At 42.3% G+C, this 17,268-nt stretch overlaps 2 protein-coding genes across 3 annotated transcripts in view; both read left to right on the top strand.

Annotated features, from left to right (window-relative positions):
• Positions 1–8,130, top strand: part of CUBN (cubilin) — a 319,416-nt gene extending 311,286 nt beyond the window's left edge. Inside the window, 3 exon segments of the mRNA XM_030941178.1 lie at positions 773–938; positions 2,958–3,193; positions 7,035–8,130. Of these exon segments, the coding sequence (XP_030797038.1) occupies positions 773–938; positions 2,958–3,193; positions 7,035–7,142 (510 nt within the window). The 3' untranslated portion in view covers positions 7,143–8,130.
• A 6,400-nt stretch (positions 8,131–14,530) lies between these two features.
• RSU1 (Ras suppressor protein 1) overlaps positions 14,531–17,268 on the top strand; it is a 234,865-nt gene continuing 232,127 nt past the window's right edge. For both annotated transcript variants that reach the window (XM_010354758.2, XM_030940537.1), the window contains exons 1-2: positions 14,531–14,762; positions 15,003–15,114. In XM_010354758.2, coding sequence (XP_010353060.1) covers positions 15,006–15,114 — 109 coding nt within the window. In that variant the 5' untranslated portion in view covers positions 14,531–14,762; positions 15,003–15,005. The remainder of the gene's footprint in view (positions 14,763–15,002; positions 15,115–17,268) is intronic.

The raw sequence follows: 17,268 nt of genomic DNA, 5'->3' as shown, positions 1-17,268 counted from the left end.
CGAGAGCCCTCCTGGAAGAAGGGCTGGTTGTGAATGCAGGGTGGGAGCCAGGCTGGGGGACAGAAAGTGGTTCAGTTCACAATGTGGTTCTCTCTCCCCATAAAACACCAGCTCGTCTCCTGTTTTTATATGTGTCTACTCAAAAATAAGTTGAAACAAAAAAGCAGCGAGGCCTGGGAATGTGTTTGTAGAACACATTTAACAACAGACATTGTATAGATTTATAACTCTGTCCTTTGCCCATATAGAAATTCCTTTTGTTCTGAACTTTATTATACTTTGCATTGTATTTTTCCATAGCCCCTTTATAGCCAAGTAATTTTTAATCGGAAACACGTGCACACACACACACACACACTGAAAAAGGTGTAATAGTTGACTGGAAACAGAGCAGGCAACATTGCCCCCACCCATCCCCACCTTTTAAAAATTCACTTTACCTACATTCTCCAAAATGTTTCCCCATAAGCAAAGGCTGCAGGATCACAGCACAAACTATGGCATAAAAAAGCTGCCTGGTGTTTTAATTACTATAGGTTAACAGATATTTCTGAATCAAAATGCAAATGTTTTTTGATCTACACGTGGAACATTTTTCCCCTTTGCAGGTGAAGGTGACTTCTGCATGTATTTTCAGAAAACCCTTCATTCTTAACTATAAAAAAGACAAAGCTTTTCCAAACAGTGTCATCATTCAAATTGTCTCCCATTTTAATGTGTATACCTTAGAGAGGAAAGTGTGAGGTTAATAATGAATGACTCTTTCCTCAAGGTGAGAAATGGAAGTAACAGCAATTCACCATTACTGGGCAAGTACTGTGGGGCTCTGCTACCAAGCCCTGTCTTTTCTCAAAATAATGAACTGTACCTACGATTTAAGAGTGATAGTGTAACTTCTGATCGTGGATATGAAATCATCTGGACTTCATCACCCTCTGGTAAGACATTTGCACTTTGTACGGGAAAGCAGTGTGAGAAAACCAGGAGGTGTCTAACAGAAAAAGGCAAAGTAACCTTATATTTTTAGCTACCTGTGTACCTGATTAGTTTATGTTAAGAATAAAGATTTTTAACCATGAAAGTACAGATTACTTTTTTTGTTTTTGAAATGGAGTGTCGCTCTGTCACCCAGGCTGGAGTGCAGTGGTGTGATCTTGGCCCACTGCAACCTCCACCTCCTGGGTTCAAGTGATTCTCCTACCTCAGTCTCCCAAGTAGCTGAGATTACAGGCATACGCCACCATGCCCAGCTAATTTTTGTATTTTTAGTAGAGATGAGGTTTCACCATATTGGCCAGGCTGGTCTCGAACTCCTGAACTCAGGTGATCCACCCGTGTCAGCCTCGCAAAGTGCTGGGATTACAGGCATGAGCCACCGCGCCTGGCCAGATTACTTTAAATTCTACATTTATTCATTATTTCTGTTTATAAAAGAATATATATTGATATATGAAGCATATATAAGGTAAGGTATGAAGATTTAAAGATTCCTTGGTAAATTAAATTTTGTTAGACTTTTTGACTAAGGAAGTTCTTTGAGAATTTAAAGAAAAACTTTTACCAAAAATCCAACTTATGAACACATTCTGGCATATATATAAGTGGTTGTGCTTCTCGCAGGCCCTGACATTTCCTGGCGGTGCTGGAGAGAAATTGCTTTTTTAGGGTAGTATCTTCTCACATTTTTGGTTGGCTGTTTATCAAACAACTAAAGAAAATTTAAGTCATGTCAATACATTTAATGCAAGAGAGGAGAAATACTTTTATGAAATGTCCCAAAATACCAAAATATCTTCAAAATAAGAAAGATAAACAGAATTCACTTTAAATATCTTAAGGGTTCTATTAAGACAATTGTGGTAATGGAATCTTGACACCCAAAGGAAGCTTAAAGATGATCTCCAATGCTCAAATTTTATCGACGAGCAAATAAAACACCAAGATTAAGCTAGGTGCTGTGGCTCACGCCTATAATCCCTGGGAGACCAAGGCAGGTGGATCACCTGAGGTCAGGAGTTCCAGACCAGCGTGATCCACATGGTGAAACCCCATCTCCGCTGAAAATACAAAAATTAACTGGGTATAGATCCCAGCTACTGGGGAGGCTGAGACTGGAGAATCACTTCAACTTGGGAGATGGAGGCTGTAGTGAGCCGAGATCACACCACTGCACTCCAGCCTGGGTGACAGAGCAAGACTCTGTCTCAAAAAAAAAAAAAAGAAAAAAAAAAAAAAAAAAAACCAAAAAAAAGCCACCATGAACCCAGGAGGCAGAGCTTGAAGTGAGCCAAGATCGTGCCACTGCACTCCAGCCTGGGCGACAGAGCAAGACACCATCTCAAAAAACAAAAACAAAAACAGAACCCACCAAGATTAATGAGTTGCCCAAAATGCTCCACTAGACTGAGATGGAGGTAGGATTAGGTCTTGGTGGTTATTAGCCCAGTAAAGTCACTGTTATAATGAAGTCATTCGTGCCACCACCTACAATAACACACTCCCTCTTAGTTTAGTGCTGAATTTTACTTCTAATTTTACTTCACTCGCATCATTAGCATCAACTCAGGGCACCCAAACATCTCTACACCATCGAAAGCACACAGAGAACAACTTGATTTTCTTCCACAGTTTATCAAGGTGTTTTTTTTTTTTTTCCATTCTGCTCTCAACACCCAGTTTTAAAGTACAGTCCTGGAGGAAGTTTTCCCGGGGTCGTGAAATGCACGCAAAGGCACGTGTGTGGAGGATGGAAGAGGTGGAGGTGGCAATGGGAAGACAGGGGAAGGGAGGAGAAAGGGTGCAGCCCAAAGAAGAGGAACAGGAAAAGGGGTTTCTGCCTCCATTATTCTCGCAGAGAGTCTCAGCACCTTAAGAAAATAAAATCGTATTGCCTCACGAGCCAGACTGGACGGCTTATATGTTGTTGAATCACACTTCCTGTCCTGTTTTCCTTGCAGGATGTGGTGGAACTCTTTATGGAGACAGAGGCTCATTCACCAGCCCTGGCTATCCAGGCACCTACCCAAACAACACGCACTGTGAGTGGGCTCTAGTGGCTCCTGCTGGAAGGCTTGTCACCGTCAACTTCTACTTTATCAGCATTGACGATCCAGGAGACTGTGTACAGAACTATCTCACACTCTACGATGGGCCCAATGCCAGCTCTCCATCTTCTGGACCATACTGTGGAGGCGTGAGTAAAACAAGCATTTTATATTCCCATTTGTTGTTTTTAGACAATGAGAGTCACTTAGTGTAGACTTTTTTTTTTTTTTTTGAGACGGCATTTCGCTCTTGTCGCCCAGACTGGAGTGCAGTGGCACGCAATCTCGGCTCACTGCAACCGCCGCCTCCCAGGTTCAAGCAATTCTGCCTCAGCCTCCTGAGTAGCTGGGATTACAGGCGCCAGCTGTGTGCTTTCTGTGCATCACGCCACCACGCCCGGCTAATTTTTGTACTTTTAGTAGAGACGGGATTTCGCCATGTTGGCCAGGCTGGTCTCGAACTTCTGACATCAGGTGATCCGCCCGTTTCGGCCTCCCAAAGTGCTGGGATTACAGGGGTGAGCCACTGCTCCGGGCCTAGTGTAGACTTAAAGGCAGACACTTGCAGAGTAGGAAGCACAGCCTTTAACAAATTGAGCAGTTTTCCGACTTGCCTTTCTATTCTGGGAGCATGAGTGCCATCTGGTGGACATTGCGTTAAATTGCTATTAAGAGTTACCAAAATCGGCTCTGCCTCAGATCACCTGTGGAGTTACTTACATTAGACTTCCGGTTCCCACCAAAACCCACTAATCAGGGATTTCCCAAGGAGGAGTCACAACATGCTGTTTTTTTAAAAAAGCTCCCTCTGTGACGTTAGTGCACTGCCTAGGGTTGAATACCCATGTTTATTTCTGCATAAATATAACTTATGCAGAAAATTTGGACACCTGGCTCTATTTTATCTACTTTTTGCTGAAAACTGCAGTAATTCTTTGCAGAAATGGTGACTGATAGTTTGTTTTTGTAAAGCTCTGGTATCTTCCCTAAACAACAACTCAGAATCTGACGTTGATTCAATATTGCAGGCATCTGTGCTTACGAGCCTCTCATTTGATGTGCAAGTAGATACTTAAAGAGAGTAAAGGCTCACACCTGTAATCCCAACACTTTGAGAGGCCCAGGCCTTGAGGAGGCTCCCAGGATCACTTGAGGTCAGAAGTTTGAGACTAGACTGGCCAACATGGGGAAATCCCGTCTCTACTAAAAATACAAAAATTACCTGGCATAGTGGCACACGCCTGTAATCCCAGCTACTAGGGAGGCTGAGGCAAAAGAATTGCATGAGCCCTGGAGGCGGAAGTTGCAGTGAGCTGAGATGGCGCCACTCCACTCCAACCTGGGCAACAGAGCCGGACTCGATCTCAAAAAACAAGAGAGTAAGTAAGGGAAAATTGGCTGTTGGCAAGCGGGTATCTGTTTCTGATTTTTCTGCCGTTTAATCATCTTAGGCTTTGTAATCAAACTAGACAGAAAACTGTATCAGCTGGAAATCTAGATGGTTTTTAAAGTATAACTTACTATTTATAAAATTGATAAATGCTGTTTTCAGAAGTATCAGAAAATAGACTAATTTTTCTAAAACCCTGGGCATTCTCATATATTCTTAACACCTTTCTTTGAATATATTTGTATATATTTTCATGCACATTTTTTACTGTTTGATGGTGTGTTTTTTCCACTTACCAATATATGATTAGTATCTTATATCAATAAAAACACTGGTGCATCATATTTAAGTTTTGGAGAGTATTCCATTGCATGAGTGTGGTCTAATTTATTTAACGAAGCCCCTCTAAGTGGACATACAGGTCTCTTGAACTTTTTGCAACTACAGACAACACTTAATAAACTTTTTGGTAGTGATATCTTTATACATATAGTTATATATTACTTGGTGAGAAATGGTAATCACAGGACCAGCAGACACTGTATCACAGGGATGCACAGAAACCACACAGAGAGAGACCCCAGTAAATGTGCCACACATCAGATTTAGAAGCTAATCAGCTCTCAGACATTGAATTGAAATTTACAAACATTTCAAAAGGGAGGAAAAGAGACAAGTTTAACAATACAATGACTTTATATTGGTAGGGTTTTTTTTGTGTGTGGGCATGGTTTTCAGCAGCTTGCAAACATACAACCCCATTTGATCCCCAGAATGACAATACGATAAGGTAGAAAGAACAAGTATATCCTGGTCTTGTATAAACCGAGTCCAGGTTTATACTGAACAAGTATAAACCAAGTCACTGAGAGAAGTGACGGCCATTTAATCCAATGCCACGTTAAGTTGAAATATATAGCGAGATACATCAATTTTTTAAACTGTTGGTGTTCACAGTATTTTCCCAGTTTTACATTTTCTTTTATGAATGTGGATATAATTTCACATGTAATTTTTTTTCTGAAAGGTACCACCGATTTCTTTAACACTTTATAAATGTTAAACATAAACTGAAAAAATGTAAAACATAAGTGTAAAACATGAAGTCAATTTACATACAGAGGTAGCTCTTATTTTGCTAATATTTACATACTTACAACTTTTTGTAAATTGTAATATTTTGCTAATATTTACATACATATAACTTTTACATTTTACATACATATTTACATGCATAGTTACATACATACAAAAGTTGTATGTATGTATAAAAAGTTGAATTGTATACCGAAGGAGTATACATATAAAAGTATACAACTTGTATGTATTGTATACTCCTTCGGTATACAATTCAACTTTTTATATATGTAAATATGCATGCAAATATGTATGTTAAATGTAAATTTGTAATATTTACATACATATAATATTTACATGCATACAATTTACATACAGAGGTAGCTCCTTATTTTGCTAATATAAACATAAACCATGATTTGGAGATATTTTATATTATGGTAAATACCATTGTTCACAGGGAAATCCTATATCCCTTGCAGCTACAGAATATGAACATCTAGCAAATGAAAGAGTAACGGGAAAAACAAGGAGAATCAAAGGGGATTCTAAAACTTCTGTTGACTGTCCATATTAGTTTGTCAATATAAAATAAGTTGTTGACATTTGGAAGCATTTAAATGGAAGTAAAAAGTAGACGTGCATAGGAATAAAAATATTGTATATTCCTTGATGTATCTCTTACAGAGAAAAATCTACACTCACTTGAGTAAGTGAGTGTCTTGGAAATAAGTCTGTTTTGATGACTTGGGGTAGGGCTGAGGCAGGAAAAGCCAGTAATGTAAGCATCATGAGAGCAGGGCTTTTTGCCTGTTTTGCTCTTTTTTTTATGTTCCTACTACTAAAAACAATACCTGCAGCGTGGCAGTGCCTTGACCAATATTTGCCAAATGAATGAATAGAAAGTGAGAGACAACAGGGACCCATCTGTCCCCCCAACACACACACACACTCACACTGTTCCACAGAAGTATGTGAAATAAATCTCAAGAGGAAACTACAAACATTGATGAAAATAGTATGTTTTACTTAATATAATCATTTTAATTCCATATGTATTTCAGAAAAATTAAATTTGCAGTAAGAACCTGAATAAGAAGTTCAAATGTTTTGATAACAGTTTTATTGAGATATAATTTATATACCATACATTTACATAATACAATTTACATACCATATAATTCATCTCCTTAAAGTATACAATTCAGTGGTTTTTAGTAGATTCACAGAGCTGTGTGCCCATTATCAGCACAGCCAATTTTGAGACACTTTCATTACTCATTACCCCCCAAAAGAAACCCTGTACCCATTAGCAGTCCTTCCCCATTTTCCCTCAACTCTCCACGCCCAGAAATATTCCTTTGTAAAGTATTTGCATTCATTCTTCAAGAAATACATGCAGGTTCACCGTAAATTCTATAAAGTTTATTTATGTGGTGCTTTGTTTCTAGGCTAACATTTCTAGAAAAACGTTCAAATATGTGAAATATGTAATTTGATATTTTTTGTTTTTTCAATTTTAGGACACCAGCATAGCTCCCTTCGTGGCTTCCTCAAATCAGGTCTTCATAAAATTTCATGCTGATTATGCACGGCATCCATCCGCTTTCCGATTAACTTGGCACAGCTAAGCGGGTAACAACTCATGTTCACTCAGCACTTCCCCTCTGCAGCACGCTGGACAGGACTCTGCCATCTTTATACACGACCCCTGCTGACGCCACAGAGAATAAGCTGAACTTTTATGGTTTTCACCAAGCCGTGGATAGAATCGATATTTGTAGGCCAGGCATGGTGGCTCACGCCCCTATATTCTCAGCACTTTGGGAGGCCAAGGCAGGTGGATCACCTGAGGTCAGGAGTTTGAGACCAGTCTGGCCAACATGGTGAAACCCCATCTCTACTCAAAATACAAAAATTAGCCAGGCGTGGTGGCGGGTGCCTGTAGTCCCAGCCGCTCGAGAGGCTGAGGCAGGAGAATTGCTTGAACCCAGGAGGCAGAGCTTGCAGTGAGCTGAGATCACACCACTGCACTCCAGCCTGGGTGACATAGCGAGACTCCATCTCAAAAAAAAAGAATCAATATTTGTACATTTTCTCGAACATAGAACATAGCTTCTTTAGTCTTGAGTGTGCATTTCATTCTAATATTTTGAGCTGAAATTTAAAAAAAACTTTGAAAGACTTGGAAATGATTATGGCATATATGATATACATTTTTAAAAGTTAATAATAATAGCCAGGGGCAGTGGCTCATACCTGTAATCCCAGCACATTGGGAGGCCATGGTGGGAGGATTGCTTGAACCTAGGAGTTTGAGACCAGTCTAGGCAACAAAGTAGACCTTATTTCTACAAAAAATCAAAAAATTAACCAGGCATGGTGGCATGCACCTGTGGTTCCAGCTACACAGGAGGTTGAAGCAGGAGGATCACTTGAGCCCAGTAGATTAAGGCTGCAGTGAAACCCTGTGAATTAACCATGGTACTCCAGCCTGGGCGACAGACTGAGACCCTGTCTCATAAATGACAACAAGAACAACAAAAGTTAATCATAATATAGAAGCATAAATTTCTTGTGAATGTTCAATTAGGTATAATAAACATTATTGAATTGTACACAATTATGCTGCATTAATTTTTTGACTTATTAAAACTCTGTCTTTCACTATGGGGCATATATAAATTTTCAAGTTTAATTTTTATATTTTGGCAAAGAATTCAATATATATATGAATCTTCCAGAGCATCAGTTCTGGAGCCAAGCTGCCTGAGTTTGAATTTTAACTTTACTAGTTAAGTGCTTACGTAATCTCTCTGTGCTCAGTTTCTTCATTTGTATAATGGGATTATTTTACCTGTCTCACAGGGTTGCGATAATTAAGTATATATGTGTAAGGACTGAGAGCAATACCTAATGCATATCAAGTAATTAGTAAATGCTAGCTTCTATGTCAATTAGTAGAAGTATGACTCACCTCCCTACCATACAGATGTACCTGCTTTTCCCATACTCCTCCAAAGCCAGGCCCAAGTCTCACCTATGTTTACCTTTTGCCATGCCCCAGGTCAATCTGAGCTTCTCCAAAGACCTTGCCTTAACTACAGAGAAATTAGCTATAACCTCTGAATTCTCTATTTCCCTCCCATTTGCCTCAAACTTCTGTTTCTCCTGGCCATGCTGAACCTTTTCTTCATTTATCCCCAGGACCCTGTACTCTCCTGGTTATTTAATTTCTCTGAGTATTCTCCACTCTCTTGTAGAATAGTGGCCCTCTTCACACAGCTCCACTAGGCAGTGCCCCAGTAGGAACTCAGTGTGGGGCACCCAACCCCGCATTTCCCTGTTACACTGCCCTAGTAGAGGTTTTCTGTGAGGACTCTGCCCCTGCAGAAGGCTTCTTCCTGAAAACCCAGCTCTTTCCATACCACCTCCAAAATCTAGGCAGAAGCTGCCAGGAATCTACCACTCTTGTACTCTGTGTGCCTGCAGGTTTAACACCACGTGGAAGCTGCCAAGCCTTGTGGCTTTCATTCTCCAAAGCAGCAGCCCAAGCTTTACCTGGGCCCCTTTGAGCCGTAGCTGGAGCTGGAGTGACCAGGGTGTGGGGAGCCCTGTCTTGAGGCTGTGCAGGCAAGCAGGGCCCTGGGCCTGGCCCGTGAAATCATTCTTTCTCCTAGGCCTCTTGGCCTGTGATGGGAGGGGTTTCAGCAAAGGTTTCCGAAATGCCTTTGGGGCCCTTTCTCTATTATCTTGGATATTAGCAGTTGACTCCCTTTTAGTTATGCAGATTATGTCTAGCAAGTGGATGCTCCACAGCCTGCTTGAATTCCTCTCCTGAAAAAGCTTTTTCTTTCTCTGCCAGCCTGTAAATCTTCCAAATTTTTACATTCCGCTTTCCTTTTTAATATAAGTTCCAATTTAAAGTCATTTCTTCGCTCCCACATCTGAGCACATGCTATTAGAAGTAGCCAGCCCAAATCTTGAACACTTTGCTGTTTAGCAATTTTTTCCACCAGATACCCCAGGTTGCCACTCTTCAGTTCAAACTTCCACAGATCCCTAGGGCATGGACAGAATGCAGCCACGCTCTTTGCTAAGGCATAATATGTGTCACCTTTGCTCCAGTTCCCACTAAGTTCCTCATTACCATCCAAGACCTGGGCAGCCTGGACATCATTATCCATATCACTATCAGAATTTTAGTCACAACTTTTAACCAGTCTCTAAGAAGTTCCAATTTTTCCCTCATCTTTCTGTCTTCTGAGCCCTCCAAACTCTACCAACCTCTACCCATTACCTTGTTCCAAAGTCAGTTCCACATTTTCAGATAACTTTATAACAAAACCCCATTCCTGGTACCAATTTTCTGTTTCAGCTCATTCTTGCATTGCTATAAAGAAATACCTGAGACTGGGTAATTTATAAAGAAAAGAGGTTTAATCTGTTCACAGTTCTGTAGGCTTTATAGGAAACATGGTGCTGACATCTACTTGGCTTCTGGGGTGGCTTTGGGAAGCTTATAATCATGGAAGAAGGCAAAGGGATAACAGGCACATCACATGGTGAAAGCAGGAGCAAGACAGTGAGAGTAGGGGGCAGGTGCCACACATTTTTGTGACCAGATCTCATGTGAACTCAGAGCGAGAGTTATCACCAAGGGGATGGTCCAAGCCATCCATGAGGGATCCACCCCCATGATCTAAACACCTCCCACCAGGCCCATCTCCAACACTGGGTGTTACAACTCAACATGAGATCTGCACAGGGACAAATACCCAAACTCTATGATATATTTATGCTCGACCATTGCCTATTCCTTAACACAATATGTTAAGTGAAAATAAACATCATGGTTTGCCATTTAACAAGAAGTAGAAAGTTCAACAGCACATCCTTATCTCCAGTGCTGCCAGACACGTAACTAGGTGAGGTAGATATGAGCTTCCTTTTCATAAGAAAATTCAAATGCTTTTATAAAGTTTTTCACTGCCTCTAGAAAAGCAGATGCCTTTACAAAGGAGATTTGCTTGATGTTAATTATGCAAAATCAAGGATTATTAAGAACATGAGACCAAGTGAATGAAAGAAGCTGAGGAATATATCACTTCATCTTACTCTAATACTCAAATGCCAGAGAAATTATTTCTGGACAGAGGATGGAGCCACATGAATAAAACACTCACCTTAAAAATTCAGCTACTTGGGAGGCTGAGGCAGGAGAATCACTTGAGCCTGGGAGGTGGAGGTTTCAGTGAGCCAACATCGCGCCACTGCACTCCAGTGTGGGTTACAGAGTGAGACTCCAGATCTCAAGAAAACAAACAACAACAACAATTCCTGCTCCCTGTTTGTATTATGGATAGATATATCAACTTTATGGGTGACAATTCTATTGGAAAGGACGGTGAATGCAATGAATAACACCATCAAATCCAAAAGGTCTTGAGAAGCTAGAACAATGGGCCAATTGTAACAGATGAAATGTGACAGATATAAGATCTTCCTCTTTTATCAAAAAATGAATTGCAAAAGTACAGAATACAGGGCAAGTTTAACAATAACATGAAATAACATAGTACTTTTCTGAAAGCAAGATTAACATGATGTCACTGTCAAAAAAATGATGCTTTGATCATGGACTGCATCATTAGAGTAATGGTATCATTTCCATTTAGAAGGGCATGCTTTTCTAGGAGGCATATTGGAATATCCGGGAGGTGTGTACCTGAAATTGAGGAAAGCATATTTTAAAATTAAAAATACAGAAAAAAGAGACAAAATGAAGCTTTACAAAATCTTCCAGGCTAGGCATCTAGGAAATAAGCAGTGATTCTTTAGTGGGTTAGGGGATGGTGAGGCTTGGGAGAATGATATTTTCATGTATTGCAAAGGGAAGTAGTTATTGAGTAATTCAGTGTTCGAGTAATTCAGCTGGAAGAAGGAGAAAAGAGTCGACTCTACTCTCATTAGTAAGACCCATCGTATATCCTCTGGTTCTGCTTTACATTTAATTCACTTGTTTCCAAATGTTTACTGAGCATCAGCTATGTGACATGTACTAAATGCACTGAGGATAAAGCAGAGAACAAGACAGCCATACAGGACTATCAGCTGATGTCTCCCGACTTCACAAAGCACACTTCCCAGCTCCATCTGCTTGATTTCCTGAGCCCGTCCTGAAGCAAAAACCTTAATATTCTTATCTGGTGAAACATACATTGAGCCAGCTTCCCGGATCTAATGGCCAAGGGATAAGTTTCCTGATTCCAAATTGTGTAACCACGAAGTTTCACTGCTAGCAATCAGGACCCTGAACAGACATAACAATCATCCTAGCAAATTCATTAAACCTGAGTTTGGGTGTGGGAACCCTGATTGATAGCTGGTCAGTCAGAAGTATAGGTGACAGTCAACCTAAATTGTTGTGGAAATGAACACTTAACTTGTGGGATTTGACTTTAAGTTGTAGTAGACAGTATCAGAATTCAGTTCAACTGTAAGACACCTAGCTGGTGTCTGCTGGAGAATTGTTTCACGTGTGGGGGAATCTCTGCTGTCAGAAGTGTTGAGCCTGTGAGAGTAGCAGAAACAGTTTGGTTTTTCCTGTCTCAAACAGGAGTGGAAACAAATTCCTATGAAACAGGAGTGAATGGAGGCATGCAGCTCAAAATAACTTTGAGAGAGAAATGCAGGAGGGCTGGGACTCTCTCTGTTCCAGGTGTTATCTGGATGTGGGGCTGGCAGGTGCAGTGTGAGGGGCTAAAACCAAAGTCATGAGTTGCCCTAACTGGCACTCACAATCCACTGTTTCCCTCCACCCCCAAAAGGTAGCCAGGTGATGACCTGCAGGCATTACGCTGGGTTCTTACTTCTAAAGAAATTCAACTATCAGTCTAGGGATCTAGGAGGAAAACAATACACACAAACAAGAGACCACTCCAGCTATCTAGAAAAACCAGTTCAGATCTTCACACCTGAACTCAAAAGGACAACCAAGAATCAACCACCAGAGAGGGGAAGAATCTTTCTTTTCTAAGGGAAAGACTAGATAAATACACATAAGAATGGACCCTTGAAGAAACATAACTGAGTGAACAGAAGAGGTTTAAAAACTATTATCCTCAGTGATACTTGACAAGAGAGTACATTCATGAAACAAACGCGGGGTGTTGTTATACAGAGGACTGCGGCTGGCCGGCAGTCCAATAGGAAGAGACACCAAGGGTGTGATTGCACAGAGAAAATGCCCTGGAGGGACACCAAGAGAAGACAGTCATTCACAAGGCAAGGGGAGAGGCCACAGGATAAATCAAATCTGCTGGCACCTTTATCTTGAGCTTCCAGGACTGTGAGAAATTTCTGTCGTTTAAGCCATCCAGGCTGTGGTATATTGTTACGACAGCCCTAGCTGACTAACACAGGCGCTAATGTCTTCAGCCTACATAGTCAAGATTCACTATTAGAAATTGATGGAACAAGAAAAATTCTGATTTTTTCCAAACAAGACTTTTGCTTTAAAAGACTTAATGATTCAAGAAATAAATATGTTAGGAGATTACCTTACCAACTAATACGTATAGATGAAATTATGAAGTTAGAAAATCATCAGTGGATGCTAAAACTAGTGGGTAAAAATTAGATGAGGAATGGGACGTGATCAAGTAGCACCTCCCCCCAGCATTGTTTTTAATCATAAAGAAAAAAATAGTAACTTTATGGTGAAGAAACGTGGCAGACACTACCTTACCTAAGTGAACACCACCTATACTGGGAGTAACCGGTGTCATCTGTATCTTGATATCATACAGTGGAAAAGCCACATCGCTTTAGTTGTGTTTCTCCAAAAATTCATAACCTGAAAGGGAGCATCAAACTCACTTTAAAGGATATTCCACACAACACCTGCTCTGTGCTCTTAGATAATGTCTAGTTCAATAAACATAAAAGCCAAGAACGGTTCCAGATCAAAGAAGAATAATGCAGGAATGACCCTTTCATCTGGAATGGTTTTTACGCAATAAATGTTTGCTTTTAAGAGTGCAGATCCTTTTTTTATCCAATTGGTTCGGAGCTAGAATTACATGATTTTACCACATCTCCTTAAGGCTTTGATCCCTGCCACAATCTGCAATATATACATGCATATGTGTGGTATCCGTCTATCACCAATTTAGGTGACAATAGGAGAAAAGTGCCTGGTGCCAATCTTTATTCCATAGTATGAAATAGTCTCTCAGGATAGGGTTTTTCGTGAGAGAAGCACAGGATATTGCTGGGTGACTGCGACTGGGTCAGGAAATAGGGAGGCGGAGGGCAGCAGTTTTGCTAGAACTTAAAATTTGGTTGCTTTTGGAAGAGGAAGCGGGATATTCCTGGCAGCCAGAACGTCACGTCTCTCACAGATGTAAGTCACAGTTGGGAAAGACACATCGCTTTAGTGGTGTTTTCAAATGACTTTTGAAATAGTAGGGTTTTACTTGTAGCTTCTAGCCCTGTGGGTAGTTCCTGCTGCTCAAGAACAAAAGGGTCAGGGGTAAAAGCCAGCCTTAGAAACCTATCAAAAAAGATATCCAGCGGGGCGCTGGGGAAACGCAGACAGCGCCGGAATCCCTGCCTGGAGAAGCTCTTAGGGCGGGAAGCTGCGTGCCCCACAAGGTCCTTCAGAGGCACATTGTGGAGACGGGACGCAGGGTAGCAACTTCTGGCGAGTGGAGCCGCTATTACAGAAGATAAATATACGGAGCCAATTTGCTGCCAGCTTGCGCAACACCCACCCTCAGCCACCACCCTCCCTGACGCAGTCACACCACAAATTTCCCCGCTTCCGCCCACAGTCGTCTGGGCTTCGATCCATCAGCTGAGCATGCGCTAAGTCTAGTGCGCACGTGCCAACTTTGGCCCAATCAGAGTTCCAAACCTCGGGGTGGACGCCACGGGGATAAACTAACCTCAGCGTGGGGCGGGGTCTCGAAGCCGAATAGCGAACGTGATTGGCCAGCCTCTAGCACGTACTTTTAAGGGCGGAGCCTGTCTCAGGAGCCACGTCTAGCGAGCTGTTCTCCTAATATGGGTAGGGTCGGGCGTGGAGCGGGCAGCTGAGCTGTGTGCGCCTGCGCGGGGCGCCGAGACAGGGCGTGTTCGCTGTTCAGTGCCGGTGTTGCGGGGAGTGAGGGCATCTCTCGCAGCAGGAGTGCGTCCTGCTGAAGCCTGTGGTTGCACGCCCACCCTCTTAGGGGCTGCCTTCCTCGGTGAGTGTGTGCGGCGTGGCACTTGGGGTTGCTTCTCGCTGCGTTGCCGGAGAGGGGCTGGACCCTTCCCACTCCCCTGCCCTACCCCATCCCCTCCCCGCACCCGGACCAACCCCTGGGACGCCCTCGGACGCCCACCCGCTCCAACCCTGGGGAAGGCTCAGAGTGGCAGCTAAGACCTCTTTCCTTTCCGCCCCTGCGCTTGCTGCCATCGCCCACGTGTTTTGTTGTTTGGTGCAGACCATGTCCAAGTCTCTGAAGAAGTTGGTGGAGGAGAGCCGGGAGAAGAACCAGCCCGAAGTGGACATGAGTGACCGGGGCATCTCCAACATGCTGGATGTCAACGGCCTCTGTGAGTTCTCGGGCAGGACCCTCCCGTGGATGAGCCGGAAGGCTTTCTAAGTTTGCCAGTTCACTGCTGGTCCTGCTGTGAGCGATTGTACTGGTTTAGACCCCAGCCCCTGCTTGTAAACATCACTTGTCAGGGGCTTCGCACAGAGGGTTTGCGGTAGGATTTGTTCTGTTCCACCTGGAAAACGATCCTGAGAGTCCACGATGAGAATCACAGGCAGCTGTGCCTCATCGGTTGCCTCTGCTCTATGGCATTGAGGTGGATTTTCCACCTAGTTTGCTTAATAGCCACTTTATTTTTAATTGAGAATTAATTTTGAGTCCTTCCTGTCTCCTAATAGTCTGTGTTCATGAACAAATGACACACAAAAGTTCTACGATTAATAAGCATTCTTGTGCCTGGAGCATTTTAAGCATTTCTTGAATCTTTACGTTCTGCGTATTTATTCTCCGAACTTGGTTCAGGCTTTTCTTACCTCCTCATGCTGTGATGAAATCCTCCTAACTTGCCCTCTTGCCTTCAGTGTCACTGCCCAGTTTAATCACTGGGTCACTTTCAGTGTTATTTTCCTGTAACCCCCGTCTATGGTGTTACCCTCTCCCTTAAAATCAGGGATTGCAGATTCACGTGCCTCCAAGTGAGGGCGGTCAGGGGCGGTCATGAACTAGGTGATAGCTATCCCATCTGAAGGGGCCAGCTGCTGCACCTGCTACTCTGCCACATGTCACCATAGGAATGTTGGCCCAGTGTGCCGGATTATTTTCTTAAAGGAGTCAAGATTCTATATTTTTATGTGAAATTTGCTAAGTTTTAGATGTTGGCTAGTAATTTCAATGTTTGAAAAACCTGTGATAAGGGAGATAAAGCACTTCCTCAGGCTAACGTGGCTTTGGTTTAAACCCTCTCCACACTTCTCCAGGTTGTCTGTTACCGACGGTAATGCTCCAGGTTTCTTGGCGTGATGTACAAGGCCTTTCTGAATCTGAACACAACCTTACCCTTCCATGCAGTTGGCATTCCAGCCATTCTGAACCTATTGCCCTATCTGGGCCAGAGCCTACTCATTCAGACCTTGGTGCCTTTAAGAATTCTGTTTTTCCTCCTTCTCAGTCTTTTGCACCCGAAATCCTTTTACTTCCAAGAGTCAGCTTAGACTATCACCACCTGTGTAAAATCTTCTCCGTCTGCACCAAGCTAACATAGCCACTCCCTCTCCTGTGAAGTTGGACATGTGCGTTGCTTTGTGACTCCTGTCACATAGGATTGTATGGATTTTTTTTTTTTTTTTTTTTTTTTTTTTAATCTAGAAGTCTCTCTTCTCTGCTGGGACTTTGGGAAGACAAAAGCCGTGCAATATTCATGCTTGCATTTTTTTTTTTTCGTTTATAATAGTGCCTGGAGCACAGCAGATGCTCAAAAATAGTTGAGGAATGAAGAAAATGAAAGAATGATGGATTAGGCCTGTGAGTTTGAGATATCAGGTCCAGGATGTGATGAGAGAAGAAGGGAGATGTTCAGGAGACCCTGAGAGGTGATGGATAGCCATTTAGGCATGGAGAGAACAGCAGTCGGTTTACTGTGAATCTATGGTTTTCACGGTTTGAAAACCTGCCTGCGACAGAGGTTGGAGTTGATGCTGTTGATATGTCTTAGCAGAAGGAAAAGGGAGGAAACGTAGATTTGTGTTCCGTAGGCTTTATGAAAATACGTGCCATTAAACTGAGTTTGTGTACTAGTGAGCATCTCAGCCTTGGTGTGTGTTGGTCTCTTGCATTCCGTAAGGGTCCTTGCCGTCAGCAACTGAGCAGATGCCTCTGGAGTTGGATATCTGAGTGTACCACTTGCCTTTGCCTGGCTCTGCCATGACCATGGTTATTATTGGGGGCACTGTTGATACAGAGGAGAAAGAGAAGGGGATAAGGAAGATGATGCCTTGTACAGCAGGACTCTTGGCCCCATGGCTTTCTTCCCTCCAGCACTCATTCTCACTGGGTAGAAGAGAGGCTGCTTTCATCAGAGGAACTTTATACCCTTCGGCTTTTGAAGAGGAGACTTTATGTAATATTTATAAATGGGGAGAATGGCTTAGCTATTTCGGTTCAGCTCTGTTATCTCTTTGAAGCTTTGGCTTTTATTAAGGAAGAAAAGATAGCC

The sequence above is a fragment of the Rhinopithecus roxellana genome, chromosome 11 (assembly GCF_007565055.1).
Source record: "Rhinopithecus roxellana isolate Shanxi Qingling chromosome 11, ASM756505v1, whole genome shotgun sequence".
Classification (NCBI taxonomy): domain Eukaryota; kingdom Metazoa; phylum Chordata; class Mammalia; order Primates; family Cercopithecidae; genus Rhinopithecus; species Rhinopithecus roxellana.
Note: the sequence above shows the minus strand (reverse complement) of the source record. Positions and strands in the feature narration are given on the sequence as shown.